At 58.7% G+C, this 21,456-nt stretch overlaps 1 protein-coding gene across 1 annotated transcript in view; it reads left to right on the top strand.

Moving 5' to 3' along the window:
• LOC144951879 (SH3 and multiple ankyrin repeat domains protein 3-like) overlaps positions 1–20,434 on the top strand; it is a 125,165-nt gene extending 104,731 nt beyond the window's left edge. Inside the window, exons 18-28 of the mRNA XM_078882228.1 lie at positions 2,307–2,387; positions 6,586–6,609; positions 11,015–11,142; positions 11,426–11,537; positions 12,135–12,503; positions 14,960–15,547; positions 15,918–17,023; positions 18,047–18,319; positions 19,168–19,347; positions 19,835–20,109; positions 20,290–20,434. Of these exons, the coding sequence (XP_078738354.1) occupies positions 2,307–2,387; positions 6,586–6,609; positions 11,015–11,142; positions 11,426–11,537; positions 12,135–12,503; positions 14,960–15,547; positions 15,918–17,023; positions 18,047–18,319; positions 19,168–19,347; positions 19,835–20,109; positions 20,290–20,434 (3,281 nt within the window). The remainder of the gene's footprint in view (positions 1–2,306; positions 2,388–6,585; positions 6,610–11,014; positions 11,143–11,425; positions 11,538–12,134; positions 12,504–14,959; positions 15,548–15,917; positions 17,024–18,046; positions 18,320–19,167; positions 19,348–19,834; positions 20,110–20,289) is intronic.
• Positions 20,435–21,456: the final 1,022 nt, after the last annotated feature.

The following is a 21,456-nucleotide window of genomic DNA, read 5'->3' as shown; positions in this document are numbered from 1 at the left end:
GATGCAAACTCTAAATCTACAGCAGCAGGCGTCAGGGTCGGGATCGAACCCACAACCTCCTGCGTACCAGGCGAGGCAGTTAACATCTCCTAGCAACCGTGATGACGATGTGAGAGAGAGACACGCAAACTCCAAACACACAGCAGCAGGCGTCAGGGTCGGGATCGAACCCACGACCTCCTGCGTACCAGGCGAGGTAGTCAGCATCTCACCACCGGAGTGTGAGTGAGTGAATGCGGCTCGCTAACAGCACTTGCCCCGACAGTCTGTTAATGCTACACGGGGGATCTGTGCCTTTGCCGCGGGTTTATTTTGTGCGACAACGGGGGAGTGCGTGACGTCGATGTTGCCTGTCGCTGTGGTGATGAGCGCTGAGCGAAAATGTGTGTGCTGTGTTTATACTCTTAGGTTGTTTCGGTAAAGTCACGTAGGTAAAAATAAAAATAAATATTAAAAATAATAGAAATTAAATAATAAATCACGACGTTTCGGAGGCAACGCAAGTCTCCGTCATCAGGTGGGACCGTCACAGCAAAAATTTACTGCATCAAGTGAGGCAAAGTTCCAAGAGACAAGCTCTTAAATACAAGTTGAGGGGGGAGGGAGGGGGAGGAGCTTATCTGAATGTGGTAGCCAATGAATGGAACGTGTTGGGGGGGTGGGCGGGGCTAAAAGAGAACAATAGGTGCACATCGACTCGGGGTTGTGGCCGGTGTTAGCTGATGATCAACATAAAAGGAAGCTGTACTCCATTGGAACCTCATTTGCCAGTAAAAAAATATGATAATTGATTTTTTTACCCTTCTATATGGCAACAAAACTGACACCTTTTTTTTCTTACCCCGAGCTCTCATACTCTGATGGTGCATTGTCCTTGAGTTGTGCGCCTTTTGGCGTCATCTGGTCCAACACCATGTGAGACTAGGCTCTAAGGAAAGCTGTCTCGGGTGTGGACCAATCAACTTCAAGGACAGTGCATACATTATCAGAGTTATGTTTTTTGTTTGCGTTATGACTGCAGGTATTGTGGTCTATGCAAACATGACTCCTTGTAAAAATAAAAAAGGTGTCAGTTTTGTTGCCAGATAGAAGGGTAAAAAAACTATTATCGAAATCAGTACTGTTAAACGGTGGTGGATGTCAACACTCGGTCAATTAGAATAGTACCTGTCAAATAAGATGGCACAAATGTGTAGTTAAATCTTTTTTTACATGGTTAATAACATCTTTCCAATGATTACTCAGTTTGTACCCATCATCACGGTTGAAAGTTATGTCTGTGTTCGTATATCTGGATGGCTTCGTGTACAAACCTTTGATGGTAGCCAGAAGAAAAAAAAAAAACTTGTATGTATGAATCCTTGCAGTCACGAAAGCTTCAAATCTAGAGCGTGCTGTGTTTGCTTCATCTGTTCTGGACTACCCCCCCCCCCTCCCAGAAGCTAACGCCGTGCATCTGTCTGTCTCTCTGCATCTGTCTGTCTGTTTGTCTCCTTGTCTTCCCGTTCCGACCTCGCACATCGCCTCCGCTCGATCACCACCACCACCGCCACCACCACCTCCGTCTCCACCACCACCACCACCGCCACCACCACCTCCGTCTCCACCACCACCACCGCCACCACCACCTCCGTCTCCACGCCGCTTTCCCGTCTCCTGGCCGCAACGTCTCTCTCGCTCTCCCATCGCACATCGCACATCGCCTCCGCTCGATCACCACCACCACCACCTCCGTCTCCACCTCCCCCCCCTCCCTCCTCCTTCCTCCTCCTCCCGACAACAAACGTGATCCATGCTTCGCTTCTCACCCCACCGCCTTTCAATCCTTACACGCATACGCACGTACACACACACACGCACGCACGTGTGCTCACACGCACGTACACACATGCACGCACGCACGTGTGCTCGCGCGCACGTACACGCACGCACGTGTGCTCACACGCACGTACACACATGCACGCACGCACGTGTGCTCACACGCACGTACACACATGCACGCACGCACGTGTGCTCGCGCGCACACGCACGCACATGAACACACGCACGCACACGCACGCACACACATGAACACACGCGCGCACATGCAAACACACGTGCGCACCCCGCACACGCACGGGCACACACGCACGCACGGACACACGCACACACATGAACACACGCGCGCACCACGCACACGCACGGACACACACGCACGGACACGCACACACGGACACACACACACGCACGGACACACGCGCACACGCGCCCCCGTCGCCGCCCGCGTCCGGCCCCGCTGCTGCTGCTGCTGCTGCTCCGCCGCGTAGCCCCTACGCCTCCAAAGCGCGCCCCGACCACGGCGCTCTCCATGCGCTCCAAGTCTATGACGGCGGAGCTCGAGGAGCTGGGTAAGGCCTCGACGGGGGTGGGGGAGGGGGGGGGAAGGGGGGGGGAGAGGGGGGGGTCGGGGGGGGGGGTGCACGTCCTGGCAAGTGTGGGGAGGAGGGGGGAGTTCAGGATTTATTTTTTTGGCTGTTGACGTTTAAGGTTCGTCTCCCGGGGAGTCACCGTCGTCCTACGTACGTACGCGTTGAACTTCTTTCGCACCATACGTAGCCGACCGCGGCTCATCGGAGGCGCGGGGTTAAGGACGGCAAACTTAAGCGACGAAAAGCATCTTATTCAAAAATAAAATCGGTTTTCAATCCGGACGATTTAAAATCGCTTCCTGATGTCGTGACGGAGGAAGAGCGCGTTCCAGACGGCCGCTGAAGAAGCACGTGCTTGACGGCGCGCGACGACGATGCGGTGACCACCGCCGCCTTTTGCTCGATGGTTTAGCCAAAAGCCGCCGCCGCCGCCGCTGCTGTTGCTGCGAGGGTGACAGGGAGTCCTTGACGTGATTGTAACCATCGTAGCGGGCTTCATCGTCATCGTTTTGCTCGCTAGGGCAGTAACGACGCATCAAGTAAACCGATTGTGGTTTCAAATGCCCAAAGCCACGTGCATTGGAACGCGTGCATATATGTGAAATTTCAGGGGTGATGTTATGATGAATGGAAATCGAATGGAAATTGTTCGCTCACGGACGGGAGGATGTCAGTCGTTACGTGCGTGATAAGGTTCGTGCGTTTCTAATATACGCTTTGGCACAGTAGGGGGGCACAGGTGGTGCATCGGCCAGTCATCTCAGTCGGTCGACCCACGGCAACTGCTGGGTCTGCCACGTGACCTCCTGCCGGCGGGCGTTCGACGCTTCACGTGGCCGCAACGTGCACCTAGCCTGGCACAAGCGCCGTGGTGACGTCACCGCCACTTAGTGGCGAGTGGCGGTTGTTATATATATACAGGCGTGAGTGATGTGGGTGTAGGGGTGTAGGGAGAGACGTTTGTGTTAAATCCTAATTCTTCGTCAGATTGGTCGTCAGGATGCGTTTCCATCTTCACGACGCCTGTCCCACGCTTTTCAGCGATGACAAAATAGAATTTGAGATTTTTAAACGGTGGCTTGTAGCAGCAGCAGGATGGGCTAGGCAGGAGATGTGGGTTGTTTTCAAGGAGGAGCGGTGGCTAGGAGATGTTAACTACCTCGCCTGGAATGCAGGAGGTCGTGGGATCGATCCTGACCCTGACGCCCGCTGCTGTAAATTTGGAGTTTGCGTCTCTCTCTCTCTCTCTCCCCAATGTTGGTCGCGTGGATTTTTCTCCGCTTAGAGGATTTTTCTCCGCTAGACAATTCCACGTGACGATGGTAAGCAGGGTCGCTTCCGAAAAAATAGCAGCAGCCCAGTGGGGCATCACCTGGCGAACAACAAAACACATTCCTGCGGAGGGAGCTGGTAGGAACGTTAAGTTGCTCGGTCAATGGCCAGGGTCAACGGCGGCGTGGTGTATTCCGCAAATATGCCCGACTGTGAGGGCGGGCACAAGCCGGTGTGAGTAGGTTAAACGTTGAGTTTTATAAGGGCACCACGGGGTGACCAGCCCTACCCCTCCCACCCTCCCCACCCAATCCCCTCCCCAACCTCCCCACCCCACCCAGCCCCTCCCCACCCAGCCCCTCCCTGCACGACGGACGAACGGACGGACACAATAATCCCCTGTGGGCTGGTGTAAAAAAATGGTTTAAATAGTTGAGTCGTCAAATCAGTGACGACGGTCGTCGTCTTGCGCGCTGCGGTGGGGAGAGATGGCTCCAGGCGCAGGGTAGCGGGATGGGGGCAGGAGCGACAGAGTGCGACTGGGGCACAGCAGGGTGGCGAGGGAGGCGCAGAGAGGGACCGCTGGAGATGGGGTGGGACAGCGTGGCGAGAGGCGAGAGAAGCGAGATGAGACGGGGGGGGGAGCGGGAGGGCATTTTGTCATCGCCCCGATGGTCGTCGTCGTCGTCGTCATCATCATCGGCACGTATGAAAAATAAGAATGGGGTTTCACAACTTGCTGGCACTCAATCAGGTATCGTCTGCATCTGCTGCCGCTGGCTGCCATGGTTTGTGCAGCGGATGCGGGTTTTAGGGGTGGATCGTGAGCAGCTTCACAGGAGATCAAACCCCAGGGTGGGGAACTTCTGCGTTGGGGCTCTCCCCAAGGAAGTGTTTGGTCGCGAGTTCTTTTGAACTCCATCCAGCTCTCTCCAGGCTTGTGCCGAGTCAACGCTGCTGGAATCGCGCCTCCCAGAAGGCCGTGGGGCTGATTGGCTGTGGGAATTAAAAAAAAAGACTTTTATCACCAAAGACTTTTTGCCAGGATCAAAGTATGAAAAATAAGAATGGGGTTTTACCGCTTCCTGGAAATAGAACAGGAGTTGTATTAATATCTTGATTTGAAGCTTTCGTGACTGCAGGAATCCATACTCTTTGGTTCTTTCGGTAAAGTGACGTGGGTAGAAAAATAAAATAAAACAATTATTTTTTGTATTACTTTATTTTTCTACCTACGTGACTTAACCAAGAAAGAACCAAAGAGTATGTTTGTATCAAGATGTTCAAACACCAAAATAAATACATTTTACAAAGGAATCAAGTACTCCATTAACCACACACACGGTGTCTGTGGTGAACATGCAAACAGAACATGGGCTCTGATAATAACACATGGGGCATTGTCTTTGACACCGATTGGCCTACACCAGACACAGCAGCAGCCTTCTTTATGGTCCAGTCTCACCACCAGTGTCAGACCGGAGAACAACGCCAAAAGCATGTTTGTTTGAACGTGTGAAAATAACAGGCTTGATCCCCCCGTCCGTCCGTAAAATTTAAAGAATATTCGTTATTCATCGTGTTTTTATCTACGTATATATATGTTTTTATCACATCAGGAAGGGCCCAGCGATCTGCTAGACTTGCTTTTTTGCGTGTCCTGCGACGCGACAGGCGTTGCGCAGTGCGCATCTTCTTCTTGGTTCTTTCGGTAAAGTCACGTAGAATGGAAATAAGAAAATAATAAAAATAAAACACAGTTAAATAATTCTCACGACGTTTCGGCCACAACGCAAGCAGCCGTCCTCGGGTGGAGAACAGGTCTGTCGAGAAGGCAGAGTCTGAATGACACACCCCAGGCTTGGAGCGACTATTTAAGTTTAAATAATGAATAACAAATGTTCTTAAGCTTAAATAGACGCTCCAAGCCTGGGGTGTGTCATTCAGTCTGTCTTCTCGACAGACCTGTTCTCCACCTGAGGACGGCTGCTTGCGTTGTGGCCGAAACGTCGTGAGAATTGTATTTTATTATGTTTTTATTATTATTTTATTATATCCATTCTACGTGACTTTACCGAAAGAACCAAGAAGATGAATCCCTGCAGTCACGAAAGCTTTAAATCGAAAGTGCGCGTCTTCGTTACGCGTCCATGGTGACTTACATAAGTGCGTACGTTGATGTGCCGGGGGTGGGGGGGGAAGGACATCAAACCAAACACTCAACGCAGTTCTAGAGAAGTGACTTTGTCAGCCTAGACGGTGATTTAAAAGTGCACAGCTCCAAGTGGCTTCCGAATATCGGAAGTGAACCATGGAGACCCACAGACACCCACAGAAACCCCACAAAACCCCACAGACACCCACAGAGACCCACAAATCCCCACAAAACCCCACAGAGACCCACATAGATCCACAGAAACCCCACAGAGACCCACAGAGACCCACAGAGACCCACAGAGACCCACAGAGACCCACAGAGATCCACAGAGACCCACAGAGATCCACAGAACCTCACAAAACCCCACAGAGACCCACAGAAACACACAAAACCCCACAGAGACCCACAGAGACCCACAAAACCCCACAGAAACACACAAAACCCCACAGAGACCCACAGAAACCCACAAAACCCCACAGAAACACACAGAGACCCACAGAAACCCATGAAATCCCACAGAGACCCACAGAAACCCACAAAACCCCACATAGACCCACAAAACCCCACAGAGACCCACAGAGACCCACAGAGACCCCACAGAGACCCACAGAAACCTACAGACACCCACAGAACCCCACAAAACCCCACAGAGACCCACAAAACCCCACAGAGACCCACAGAGACCCGCAGGCGTTCGTTCCCCGTGCTTTGCGTTATTTCTGTTTCCTTGTGTGTTTCACGCCGCAGCCGACAGGAGGATTGTTGAGCCGGGTGAGTTTGCACCCCCCCCGCCCCCCGCCCCCCTGCCGAGTGATCCATCCGTGTTTCATAATCAAGGTTTTGGTGGGTTAGATCGCGTAGGTATAAATGCTGCGTCGTAACCCTCCACCACCCGACACAGCCACTTGGGAAGGGATTTGTTACGTTAACAAAACGCCAATTAGTTACTTGTAGAGTGTAGTGTAGTGTATGGTGTAGTGTATGGTGTAGTGTATAGTGTAGTGTATGGTGTAGAGTGTAGTGTAGTGTATGGTGTAGTGTATGGTGTAGTGTATAGTGTAGTGTATCGTGTAGTGTATGGTGTAGAGTGTAGTGTAGTGTATGGTGTAGTGTATAGTGTAGTGTATAGTCTAGTGTATGTTGTAGTGTATAGCGACCTACTCACGAGGGTGGTGGTTAACTAATTCGCCTGTTAACCAATCCACCGGTTAACCAATTCACCGGTTAACCAATTCACCGGTTAGCCACTTCACCGGTTAACCAATTCGCCGGTTACCCAATTCACCGGTTAGCCACTTCACCGGTTAACCAATTCACCGGTTAACCACTTCACCGGTTAACCAATTCACCAGTTAACCAATTCACTGGTTAACCAATTCGCCGGTTAACCACTTCACCGGTTAACCAATTCGCCGGTTAACCAATTCACCGGTTAACCACTTCACCGGTTAACCAATTCACCGGTTAACCAATTCGCCAGTTAACCACTTCACCGGTTAACCAATTCGCCGGTTAACCAATTCGCCGGTTAACCAATTAACCGGTTAACCAATTCACCGGTTAACCAATTCACCGGTTAACCACTTTGCCGGTTAACCAATTCACCGGTTAACCAATTCACCGGTTAACCACTACCGGCTCGACCCATCGGTGGAGGAGGGCAACTGAACTGCTTCGACCTCCGACCCCTGACCCCCCCGCCCCGCTCCCAGAACCTTTATCAACTCGCACTGACCAGTACGGTGAAGTATGGTCAAATAGCCCCCGATGTCACGGAAAGGGAGTGGATTGACAAGTGGCTGTAAGTCACGGTGTTTTGTTTTGCTGTGTGTGTGTCGTTCATTAATAGGTGCTGCTCGCTAACAGCACTTGCCCCGACAGTCTGTTAAGGCTATACGGGGGATCTTTGTCGTTGTCAATGATTCCGTCTGTTAAACCGTACCTGTCACCTGACCCACCCCCATCACCACCACCACTACCATTTTTTATGCTGCCACATAACGCCACCACTGACATTGACATTACCTTTGTTGCCACCACCACCATAATCATCATGACAACCACCACCAATAACATTGCCACCACCACCATAATCATCATGACAACCACCACCACTAAAATTGCCACCACCCCCACTAACATTGCCACCACCCCCACTAACATTGCCACCACCACCACCCCCACTAACATTGCCACCACCACCCCCACTAACATTGCTACCACCACCACTAACATTGTCACCACCACCACCACTAACATTGCCACAACCACCACCACTAACATTGCCACAACCACCACCACTAACATTGCCACCACCACCACTAACATTGTCACCACCACCACCCCCACTAACATTGCCACCACCACCGCCACCACCACCCCTACTAACATTGCCACCACCACCGCCACCACCACCACTAACATTGCCACAACCACCACCACTAACATTGCCACCACCACCATAATCATCATGACAACCACCACCACTAACATTGCCACCACCACCATAATCATCATGACAACCACCACCACCACTAGTACATTGACACCACCACCATCATTCGTCATTGCTACCACCACCGCCATGAATACCATTACCACCACCACCACTGACATTGCCACCACCACCGCCACTAACATTGCCACAACCACCACCCCCGCCACTAACATTGCCACAACCACCACCACCACTAACATTGCCACCGCCACCACCACCACCGCCACTAACATTGCCGCAACCACCACCACTAACATTGCCACCGCCACCACCACCACCGCCACTAATATTGCCACCGCCACCACCACCGCCACTAACATTGCCACCACCACCATAATCATCATGACAACCACCACCACTAAAATTGCCACCACCCCCACTAACATTGCCACCACCACCACCCCCACTAACATTGCCACCACCACCACCACCCCCACTAACATTGCCACCACCACCACTAACATTGTCACCACCACCACTAACATTGCCACAACCACCACCACTAACATTGCCACAACCACCACCACTAACATTGCCACCACCACCACCACTAACATTGTCACCACCACCACCCCCACTAACATTGCCACCACCACCGCCACCACCACCCCTACTAACATTGCCACCACCACCGCCACCACCACCACTAACATTGCCACAACCACCACCACTAACATTGCCACCACCACCATAATCATCATGACGACCACCACCACTAACATTGCCACCACCACCATAATCATCATGACAACCACCACCACTAACATTGCCACCACCACCATAATCATCATGACAACCACCACCACCACTAGTACATTGACACCACCACCACCATCATTCGTCATTGCTACCACCACCGCCATGAATACCATTACCACCACCACCACCACTGACATTGCCACCACCACCGCCACTAACATTGCCACAACCACCACCCCCGCCACTAACATTGCCACAACCACCACCACCACTAACATTGCCACCGCCACCACCACCACCGCCACTAACATTGCCGCCACCACCACCACTAACTTTGCCACCGCCACAACCACCACCGCCACTAATATTGCCACCGCCACCACCACCGCCACTAACATTGCCACCACCACCACCACTAACATTGCCACCACCACCGCCACTAACATTGCCACCGCCACCACCACCGCCACTAACATTGCCACCACCACCGCCAACGCCACTAACATTGCCACCACCACCACCACTAACATTGCTACCACCACCACCACTAACATTGCCACCGCCACCACCACCGCCACTAACATTGCCACCGCCACCACCACCGCCACTAACATTGCCACCACCACCACTAACATTGCCACCACCACCACCACTAACATTGCCACCACCACCGCCACTAACATTGCCACCACCACCGCCACTAACATTGCCACCACCACCACCACTAACATTGCCACAACCACCACCACCACTAACATTGCCACCACCACTACCGCCACTAACATTGCCACCACCACCACCGCCACTAACATTGCCACCACCACCGCCAACGCCACTAACATTGCCACCACCACCACCACTAACATTGCTACCACCACCACCACCACTAACATTGCCACCGCCACCACCACCGCCACTAACATTGCCACTGCCACCACCACCGCCACTAACATTGCCACCACCACCACCACTAACATTGCCACCACCACCACCACTAACATTGCCACCACCACCGCCACTAACATTGCCACCGCCACCACCACCGCCACTAACATTGCCACCACCACCACCACTAACATTGCCACAACCACCACCACCACTAACATTGCCACCACCACTACCGCCACTAACATTGCCACCACCACCACCGCCACTAACATTGCCACCACCACCGCCAACGCCACTAACATTGCCACCACCACTAACATTGCTACCACCACCACCACCACTAACATTGCCACCGCCACCACCACCGCCACTAACATTGCCACCGCCACCACCACCGCCACTAACATTGCCACCACCACCACTAACATTGCCACCACCACCACCACTAACATTGCCACCACCACCGCCACTAACATTGCCACCGCCACCACCACCGCCACTAACATTGCCACCACCACCACCACTAACATTGCCACAACCACCACCACCACTAACATTGCCACCACCACCATCGCCACTAACATTGCCACCACCACCACCGCCACTAACATTGCCACCACCGCCACTAACATTTCCACCACCGCCACCACCACCGCCACTAACATTGCCACCACCACCACCACTAACATTGCCACAACCACCACCGCCACTAACATTTCCACCACCGCCACCACCACCGCCACTAACATTGCCACCACCACCGCCACTAACATTGCCACCGCCACCACCACCGCCACTAACATTGCCACCACCACCACCACTAACATTGCCACAACCACCACCACCACTAACATTGCCACCACCACTACCGCCACTAACATTGCCACCACCACTACCGCCACTAACATTGCCACCACCGCCACTAACATTTCCACCACCGCCACCACCACCGCCACTAACATTGCCACCACCACCGCCACCACTAACATTGCCACCACCACCGCCACTAACATTGCCACCACCACCACCGCCACTAACATTGCCACCACCACCACCGCCACTAACATTGCCACCGCCACCGCCGTCCCACAGAGAAGCTGGACGAGATGCTGGCGGCCGTGGACCGCACCATCGGCTCGGAGAACGCGGAGGCCGACTCACGGGCCGCCACCGTGAGGCAGCGGCCCACCAGCAGACGCATCACGCACGCAGAGATCGCCGTGAGACACGCACACACACACACCTACACGCACACACACACACACACCTACACGCACGTGTAGACACACACACACTTACACGCACGCACGCGTAGACACGCACCTACACGCACAGCGAGATCGCGGTAAGACGCACGCGAAAGATGTAAACATCGGCGCTGGGGAGACGGCGCGGGGTTAAGGCGCCCGGCTTTGACCCCCCGCGCACACCAACAGCACTCGGAGACACAACGGTCTTGTCTCCGAGGCTACACGGGGGACCTTTGTCTCTGTCCCACGCCAGGCCCTGTTTGAGCGGCAGGGGGTGGCGGCCGCGCCACGCTCCCCGTCCTCGCTGGCGGAGCGGCCGACGATCCCCGTCCAGCGCGGGCCCCTCTCACGGCAGCAGTCGAGCAGTGAGGCCCACACACTCACCACGCTCACCACGCACACTCGCTCACTTGCACACTCGCTCACTCGCACACTCACTCACTCGCTCACTCGCACACACGCTCACTCACTCGCTCACCACACTCGCACACTCGCTCACTCGCTCGCTCACCACACTCGCTCACTCGCCACGCTCACCACGCTCGCTCACTTGCACACTCACACACTCGCTCACTCGCCACGCTCACTCGCTCACTCGCACACTTGCTCACTCGCTCACTCGCACACTCGCCACGCTCACCACGCTCGCTCACTCGCCACACACACTCGCTCACTCGCCGCGCTCACCATGCTCACCACACTCGCACACTCGCTCACTCGCTCACACGCCACGCTCACCACACTCGCTCACCACGCTCACCACCTCTCTCCTCCCCGCGACGTTCACCAAACAACCCCCGTCGCACGCTCAGCTTTCATCGACCCACCGCCGCGCTCACCCCGACCACACTCACCCCTCACCGCTCGCCACCCCCCCCCCACCGCCCTCGCCGCTCGCCCGTACAATCTGCGGCGTCGGCCGATCGGCTCGCGTCCCCCCACCCCACCCCCCCCCCCCCCAGGCCACTACGACGACCGCAAGGGGCTCCTGGCGCCGCCGGCGCTGCGTTTCACCCGCAGCGTCTCCATGCCGGACTCGTCCGACGAACCGGGCGCGGCGCCTCCCGCCCCGCCGACCTCGCCGGTGCCGCCGCCGCCGCCGCCGCCACCAGAACCACCGTCCCCCACGCCCTCGGAGGGCAACGCTCCCCCGCCGGCGTTCACGCCGCCGCCGCCGCCGGCGCACGCCGCCGTGGTAGCGCGGCCGCCGCTGCCATGGGGGGAAGGCGGCGTGCGCTCCAGCTTCAACCCCAACGCCGAGGCGAAGCTGCACGGGCTGGGCGGGCTGGGCGGGCTGTGCGGCGGTGGTGGCGTTGGAGCCGCGTCGTCCGGTGAGCACCGCGGAAATCGGGGGGGGGCGGGGGGGGGGGCGTCTCTCTCTGTCTCTCTCTCTGTCTCTGTGTGTCTCTGTCTGTCTCTCTCTGTCTCTCTCTCTGTCTGTTTCTCTGTCTCTGTGTGTCTCTGTCTGTCTCTCTCTGTCTCTCTGCCTGTCTGTGTGTCTCTCTGTCTCTGTCTGTCTCTTTGTCTCTGTGTGTCTCTCTGTCTCTGTCTGTCTCTTTGTCTCTGTGTGTCTCTCTCTCTCTCTCTGCCTCTGTCTCTGTCTCTCTGTCTCTGTGTCTCTGTCTGTCTTTCTTTCTCTGTCTCTATGTCTCTCTCTCTCGCTGTCTCTCTCTCTCTGTCTCTCTGTCTCTCTCTCTGTCTCTCTCTCTGTCTTTGTGTCTCTCTCTGTCTCTCTGTCTCTCTCTGTCTCTGTGTCTCTCTCTGTCTCTCGCTGTCTGTCTGTCTCTCTGTCTCTGTGTGTGTCTCTCTCTGTCTCTCTGTCTCTCTCTTTGTCTCTCTGTCTCTCTGTCTCTCTCTGTCTCTCTGTCTCTCTGTCTCTCGCTGTCTCTCTGTCTGTCTCTCTGTCTCTCTCTGTCTCTGTGTGTCGCTCTCTCTGTCTCTCTCTCTCTCTGTGTGTCTCTCGCTGTCTCTCTCTGTCTCTCTGTCTCTGTGTGTGTCTCTCTCTCTCTCTGTCTCTGTGTCTCTCTGTCTCTGTGTCTCTCTCTGTCTCTGTCTCTGTGTGTCTCTCTCTGTCTCTCTGTCTCTCTCTGTCTCTTTCTGTCTCTCTGTCTGTCTCGTGGCAGCAGCAGACCTCGACATTGGGCATTCATCCCCCTGAACACTTGGGCCATACGCAAGAATGAGAATAGTCTATGGGCAATGTTAAGTCTATGGGCGATGCAGGAGCAATTTTAGTCGATGGGCCAAAAAGTGAACCCACTGCGGTCTGTGCTCCTTCAACGGAGGAGGAACAACGACACGACGTCTCTCGTCATGGCCAGCAGCAGCAGCAGCAGCTGCAGCAGCAGCAGCAGCTGCACCAGCAGCAGCAGCAGCTGCAGCAGCAGCAGCTGCAGCAGCAGGAGCAGCAGCAGCAGCTGCAGCAGCAGCAGCTGCAGCAGCAGCAGCTGCAGCAGCAGCTGCAGCAGCAGCAGCAGCTGCTGCTACTGCAGCAGCAGCAGCAGCTGCAGCAGCAGCAGCAGGAGCAGCAGCAGCAGCTGCAGCAGCAGCTGCACCAGCAGCAGCAGCAGCAGCAGCTGCACCAGCAGCAGCAGCAGCTGCAGCAGCAGCAGCTGCAGCAGCAGGAGCAGCAGCAGCAGCTGCAGCAGCAGCAGCTGCTGCAGCAGCAGCAGCAGCAGCAGCTGCAGCAGCAGCAGCAGCAGCAGCTGCAGCAGCAGCTGCAGCAGCAGCAGCAGGAGCAGCAGCAGCAGCTGCAGCAGCTGCAGCAGCAGCAGCAGGAGCAGCAGCTGCAGCTGCAGCAGCAGCAGCAGCAGCAGGAGCAGCAGCAGCAGCAGCAGCTGCACCAGCAGCAGCTGCAGCAGCAGCTGCAGCAGCAGCAGCTGCAGCAGCAGGAGCAGCAGCAGCAGCTGCAGCAGCAGCAGCTGCAGCAGCAGCAGCTGCAGCAGCATCTGCAGCAGCTGCTGCTACTGCAGCAGCAGCAGCTGCAGCAGCAGGAGCAGCAGCAGCAGCTGCAGCAGCAGCTGCACCAGCAGCAGCAGCAGCAGCAGCTGCAGCTGCACCAGCAGCAGCAGCAGCAGCTGCAGCAGCAGCAGCTGCAGCAGCAGGAGCAGCAGCAGCAGCTGCAGCAGCAGCAGCTGCAGCAGCAGCAGCAGCTGCAGCAGCAGCTGCAGCAGCAGCAGCAGGAGCAGCAGCTGCAGCAGCAGCAGCAGCTGCAGCAGCAGCTGCACCAGCAGCAGCAGCAGCAGGAGCAGCAGCAGCAGCAGCAGCTGCACCAGCAGCAGCTGCACCAGCAGCAGCAGCAGCAGCAGCTGCAGCAGCAGGAGCAGCAGCAGCTGCAGCAGCAGCTGCAGCAGCAGCAGCTGCAGCAGCAGCAGCAGGAGCAGCAGCAGCAGCTGCAGCAGCAGCAGCAGCAGCTGCAGCAGCAGCTGCACCAGCAGCAGCAGCAGCAGCAGCAGCAGCAGCAGCAGCTGCAGCAGCAGCAGCAGCACCAGCAGCAGCAGCAGCAGCAGCTGCAGCAGCAGCAGCACCAGCAGCAGCAGCAGCTGCAGCAGCAGCAGCAGCTGCAGCAGCAGCACCCTAGCTCCTTGACAACGGCGCTGACGCCACACACAACGGGTACAGAATCGGCAATTTTTTAAAAAAAAAGTTTGAAAACTTTTTTGCCCTGCCGCAACCTCCTCCCCCCCCGCGCCCTCCCCCCCCCACTCCTCCTCCGCCCCCCCCCCGCGCCTCCCCCCCCCCACTCCTCCTCCGCCCCCCCCGCGCCCCCCCCCCCCCCACTCACCAGTGTCGGAGCTATCGGAGGGCCCGGGCCTCGGCACGCCGGCCCTCTCCCCGAGCGAGCGGCGTGCCAAGGCCCGCTCCATGATCCTGCTGCAGGAGCTCCCGTACCGGCCCGTCGTGCCCACCGGCATCTCCGGCCCGCCCAGCCCGCTGCTGCCCTCGCCGCCGCCGCCGGTACCGGCACCGCCGCCGGCACCGGCGCCGGCCTCCTGCACGTCCGCTGGCGCCGCCGCCGTTCTCTCCGCCTCGTCGAGCTCGTCGTCCGGCTCCTCTTCGAACTCCTCGTCCTCCTCCTCCTCGTCCTCCTGGTGCCCGGCGACGCAGCAGCGGCAGCAGCCCGCGCCGCCGCCGCCGCCGGCGCCGCCGGCGCAGCACGGCAAGCAGCAGCAGCAGCAGCGCGGTCGGCGTGGCAAGGCGCCGCCGGAGAACCCGTACGCCAACGTGGGTCTGGTGAACGCGGCGGACCTGGCGCCCACCAAGCCGGCGCGGCGCAAGGGCACGCTGGTGAAGCAGGGCCGCGTCGCGGGCAGCCCCGACCGGCGCTCCGTCTCGCCGGCGCCGCCGCCGCCGTCGTCGCCCGCCGGGGCCAGAGGTGAGAGGCGGCTGGGATTGGATCCACCACGTGGGGGAGGGGTTCTCGAGGGGCCCCCTCCCCCCAACCCCCCCCCCGAACCGCCCCCACCCCCAACCCCCTCCCCAACCGACCCCCCCAACCCACCACCCCCAACCCTCCCCAACCAACCCACCCCACCCCCAGCCCCTCCCCCCCACCCCCCCCACCCCCAACCCACCCCAACCCCCCCCAGCCCCAACCCACCCCCCAGCCCCTCCCCCCAACCCCCACCCCCAACCCACCTCCCCAACCCACTCCCCCCAAATGTGCACGAGCTTTGCGCCGCCGCCCCACGTGGCCGCATCCTAACGGCAGACGGCGGCGTTGGTGGCGTGCGTCGGTCCCGCAGGCTCGCAGGACGGCGCCGGCGTCAGCCCCCCGCCGCCGCCGCCGCCGCCGAACCGCGCGCACCTCCTGGAGGAACGCCGCTCGTCCGCCAACTTCCTGTCGACGGAGGCCCGCGGCGACGACCGCCGCCTCGTGCCGCCGTCGGCCGGCCTGCGGCTGTCGCGCTCGGTGGACGAGGGCGCCATGATGGCCACGATGATGATGGTGTTGCACGCCGCGGCCGGCGGCAGCGCGCCGGACGTGGCGACGCGACCGGACGGCGGGGGCGACGCGGCCGCGGCCGGCCCGGCGACGGCGCCGCTCTTCGTCGAGACGCCCGGACGGGAGTTCGCGGCGGCGCGGCGTGCCGACGCCGCTTTCGTCTCCCCGCCGGCCTTCTCGCCGGGAATCAAGGGCGGCTACGCCCGGGTGCCGTCGGCCGCGCCCGACGGCAACTGGGGGACGCCCGGCACGCTGCGGCGGGAGATCGAGGCCCGCTCGTGCGGGGCGGCGGGCGGCCGCGCCGACGAACCGGCTCCCGCCGCCGCCGGGCTGCTCATGGTGTCGCCGGTGGCGGGGCGGGGCGGCGGCGAAGACGACGGCGAAGACGGTGACGGAGATGGCGGCGCATCCCCGCCGGAGGAGTGCAGCGTGCGCGAGAAGATCAAGCGGCTGGAGAGCATGACGACCTCGGATTCCTCGCAGGAGGAGAAGCTCACGCCGCAGCAGCCGCAGCAACCGCAGCAGCCGCAGCCGCAGCAGCAGCAGCGGGAGAACGCCGTGCTCGAGACGAGCTTCCAGACGGGCGACGTCGCGACGGAGCCCGAAGACGTCGCCACCGTCGTCGGCGGGGGCGGCAGTCGTGCGGCGTCTCCCCGAGGCGACGAGCCGCGGGCGCCGGGCGGAGCGCCGGGCCCCGCCGGGCTGCCGCTGGAGTCCCTGCCGAGCGTGCCGAGCGACGGCGAGGAGGACTTCGTGTTCACCGACCCCCTGCCGCCGCCGCTCGGTTTCGAGGGCGACGCGGCGGGAGACGCGGCGTACGACCACGGCAGCACGGAGACGCTGGTGCCGGAGGGGCTGGCGAGGACGGCCGAGGATGAGGGCGGAACGGCGGCGTCCACGATCGCTGTGGGTCTCCTCGCTCCTCCTCTTGCTAAGCGGGGAGAACGTGCAGCGAGCGCGCGTCTAGAGCAGCGGGTCTTCTTCTTAACCTGGGGTGCACCCACCACTCACCGGAAGTGCGAGGCGTGGCACGGGGCGACGAGAGCACAACTTGCTTTGTTTCATCAAACCCTGTGTAGTTTTTTTTTCTTCTTCTTGGTTCTTTCGGTAAAGTCACATAGAAGGGAAATAATAAAATAATAAAAATAAAACATAATAAAATAATTCTCACGACGTTTCGGCCACAACGCAAGCAGCCGTCCTCAGGTGGAGAACAGCTCTGTCGAAGTGGAAGAGCGCCTTGACAAAAGAATTTGCATATCAAGAAGAATTTTAGCATATTTATGGGAAATGCAGATATGCGATTAGTACTACTTGTGAAATGCGTAGGAGGTTTGGCGGGGGGTTTAAAGTAATTTTAAGCCCGTGCATTATGCAGGATTAGCAGCATCAAAGGGGGAAGCATTAATAATAGAAGGAATGTTAATAGTATGTTGTTAACATTTTACATTATTCAACGATTGGGAAACCTAAGGGGTTAGAGGCTGCCGCTTTTGGGGTGGTTTGGCCGTTTACAGGTTAACGTCGGTACACGCTGCGACGGCGCGGTTAGGAACGTACGGCGCGAAAGAGATTCCGCACACGTACGCATGTGTACATGTATGTTTACATGCACGTAAAAACAATGCCGGCCGTGACCGCCGATTGGCACGCGCTTGCGAGTGACGTCGCGGGATATTTTCTCCGCGCGCACCGCGCAGTTTAGCCCAATCCAAGCCCTGCGGCGTCGATGTCGGGATATCGCTTGCGAGATTTAAGCACCCGCCTCACCCCCCCCCGGTGCTCGTGTTGAGCGGTGGCAAAACGACAACAAGAACAAACCACAGCGTGAAACAGGGCGGCCGCCAGACTCGAACCGCGAGCCTCCGCTACCCACGGGGCCCATCCCACGGGCCTCGCCAACTCCCGCGTGCGATTTCGCGTCCGCAGGACAAACCCGGCGGCGGCGGCGGCGATGACGACGGCAATGACGCGACGATCGTGGCGGACGACGAGGCCGAGCCGGCGGCGCCGGACGACGACCGCGGCGGCGGCTTCGAGGGTGACGACGGTGACGATGGCGGCATGCCGGCGGAGGGGCGGGGCGACAAGACGGAGGAGGCGTGCGACGCCCCTGCCAAAGAGCTCGAGCTGGCGCTCGCGGCGACCGCCCCGCAGGGCACCGGCGACACCGGCGACGCCAACACGGACTCGGGCGTGGAGGTGGGTTCGCTCGCCGGTCGCGGTGGCCGTGGGATGTTGACTACCTCGCCTGGTGTGCAGGAGGTCGTGGGTTCGATCCCGACCCTGACGCCTGCTGCTGCTGCTGTATATTTGGAGTTTGCGTCTCTCATCCACATCACGGTGGCTAGGAGATGTTGACTGCCTCGCCCGGTGCACAGAAGGTCGTGGGTTCGATCCCGACCCTGACGCCTGTTGTTCATTTGAAGTTTGCGTATGTCTCTCCCTCCCCGTGGTCGCGTGGATTTTTTTCTGGGTCCTCCGTTTTCTCCCCTCCGCGTTTAGAATCGACATCGCACGTTCAGAGTCATTTGGTTACTGCGATGAATGTCCACGTGACGATGAAGCCGCTTCGTTGAGCCATCGTTTGTGATGGCCAGGTAAAGTCATGTAGGTAAAAAAATAATGATGGAATAATAAATGAAAATAACTAAATAAAATCACGACATTTCGGAGGCAACACAAGCTTCCTTCATCAGGTGTAAAAAAGGAGTAACGAGCGAGCGAGCGGGCAGGTGGACGAGGGGTTGGGCGAGCGAGTGGGCGAGTGTGTGAGCGAGTGAGTGGGCGAGTGTGTGAGCGAGTGGGCGACAGCGAGCGGGCAAGCGAGCGAGTGGGCGAGTGTGTGAGCGAGCGAGTGTGTGAGCGAGCGAGTGTGTGAGCAACGGAGTGGGCGAGTGTGTGAGCGAGCGAGTGTGTGAGCGACGGAGTGGGCCAGTGTGTGAGCGAGTGTGTGAGAGAGCGAGCGGGCGAGTGTGTGAGAGAGCGAGCGGCGGGCGTGCGAGTGACCACTGCCCCGCCCCCTTTGCCCGCCGCCGCGACCGCCGCAGGGCAGCTGCAGCGACCACCACCTGGAGACGACCAGCACCGTGTCCACCGTGTCCAGCATCTCCACCGTCTCGTCGGAGGGCGTCGGCGTCTCCGAGGGGCCCGAGGGCTGCGCTTCGCTCGCCGACGCGCAGCCCCTCCTGGCGGACAAGCCGCCCGTGCCGCCCAAGCCCAAGCTCAAGGCGAGCGACCCTCGCCAACACCTCACGTGACCTCGCCGCGACCTGACCGTGACCTCGCCGCGACCTGACCGTGACCTCGCCGCAACCTCACGTGACCTCGCCGCAACCTGCCCGTGACCTCGCCGCGACCTCACGTGATCTCACGTGACCTCACCGCGACCTCACGCTCGTTCGCCTGCTCACTCCTTGCTCGTGCACTCACTTGCTCGCCCATCCGCTCATTCGCCCCCCACTCAAGATGCTCGCTCCTTGCCCTCTCGCTTGCTCACTCACTTACGTCACTCCTCGGCTTATTGATTCGCTCGCTCGCTCACCTACTTACCATTTCGCTCACTCATTCGTTCATTCGCCAACTCGCTCGCTCGCTCGTCTACTCGCCCGCTTAGACGACGACGGTGACCCCCGTCATAACGCGCCCCTCCCCCCCCCCCTCCCTCCTCCTGCTCGGCCGTCACCCGACACGCCGCGTGGCTTCGACCAATCGCAGGCGACGTCATCGGGCGGCCTCTACGCAGACGTGGGCGGCAGGAGGAGCGCGGACGACGCCCCCTCCAGCCCCGGGGCGGTGCAGCAGCAGCAGCAGCAGCAGCAGACGGAGCAAGCGCCACCACCGCCACCACCGCCACCACCACCGCCACCACCGCCACCACCGCCGCCACCGCCTCCTCCACCGCCACCTCCGCCGCCTCTTCCGCGGATGTTCACGGGCATCGTCAGGTCTACCTGGGACCCCGTGCTTGCGCCGCTCGCTCCGAACTCCAGGTGCGTCGTCGTCACCGTCGTCATCGCCGCGGCTTGTTGCTTTTTGTTGCTTTTTGTTCTTTCTTTCTGTTCCTTCTCTCTCTCTCTCTACCCACCCCCCCCCTCCCGTGTTGATTGGTCGATGCCGAATCTGCTGGCGGCCGTCCGACGTTTCGCCCGGCGTGGGACGGGGGGGGGTAGCTTGTGCGGGAAGGGGCAGCAGTGGCGACGTGGACGGGCGGGCGATGAGAATCCCAAAGTGATCGTCGAAGGAAAGACGAGAGCGCGCCAACCGGGAGGCGTGGGGGAAGGGACGACAAACGGCGGGCGAGAGAAGCAGTTCTAGAGAACGAAGATTTGCAAGCGCCCACAGCTCCCAGCGGCTTCCTAATACCGGAAGGGAAGAGCGTTCCAGACGGCCGCAGAAGCGCATCCTTTGACGTAGCCAACCGTGCTGTTGGGAGGTCCGGGGGGGGGGGCGAGGGAAGGACAACAAACTAAAGACTGCTGCTGCTGTTGCTGAGTTGCACACAAGCACAGCTGTTCTCGAGTCTGGCGAGCGGATGATCTGAGCCGGGTCGCCCACAACTTACGCAGAGACCCATCGACTCGCAGAGAGAGCCGTAGACTCGCAGAGAGATCCATAGACTCGCATAGAGACCCTAGACTCGCATAGAGACCCATAGACTCACAGAGATAGCACAGAGACCCATAGACTCGCATAGAAAGCCATAGATTAGCATAGAGATCTAGAGACTCGCAATTTCGATCCGTAGACTCTAATAGAGACCCGTAGACTCGCAGAGAGATCCTCAGACTCGCATAGAGATCCACAGTTTGGGCTGTGAATGAAACTGGATTCTCCCGAGTGTGGCGATTTGATGGCCCAAATCGCCGGCTCCAGAACGGTGCCAAGTTCATCGAATTTGGCACGGGCGGGGGTGGCGGCGGCGACGACGGCGGCATTGCGCAGAGGTCGCAACCGGGTACCCGATACCCGTACCCTACCTGATACCCGGCTACCCGTACCCGGCCAGGTACGGGTACGGGTACCCGTTTGCGACCCTGGTGCGGCCGGGTACGGGTAGCCGGGTAAGGAATCAAAACCCGTTTGCGACCTCTGGCATGGAGCCTTCGACACTCAACGTGACCCAGCATCAACGTGCACCTAGCCTGGCACAAGCGCCGTGGTGAATGGCGGTTGTTGTTGATAGGGCGGTGTCGTGGTTAGCGCATTGCGCCGTGAACCTCAAGTGAAGAATATCCGAGTGGGTTACTGGGGTCCGTCTCTCACGATCAACTCAACCTTAAACGAGCACCCGGTGCGATGTGTCAAATGTCAGCAATGAGCAGGTAAAGAGCTTCTGG

The sequence above is a fragment of the Lampetra fluviatilis genome, chromosome 64 (genome assembly GCF_964198595.1).
Source record: "Lampetra fluviatilis chromosome 64, kcLamFluv1.1, whole genome shotgun sequence".
Lineage (NCBI taxonomy): Eukaryota > Metazoa > Chordata > Hyperoartia > Petromyzontiformes > Petromyzontidae > Lampetra > Lampetra fluviatilis.
Note: the sequence above shows the minus strand (reverse complement) of the source record. Positions and strands in the feature narration are given on the sequence as shown.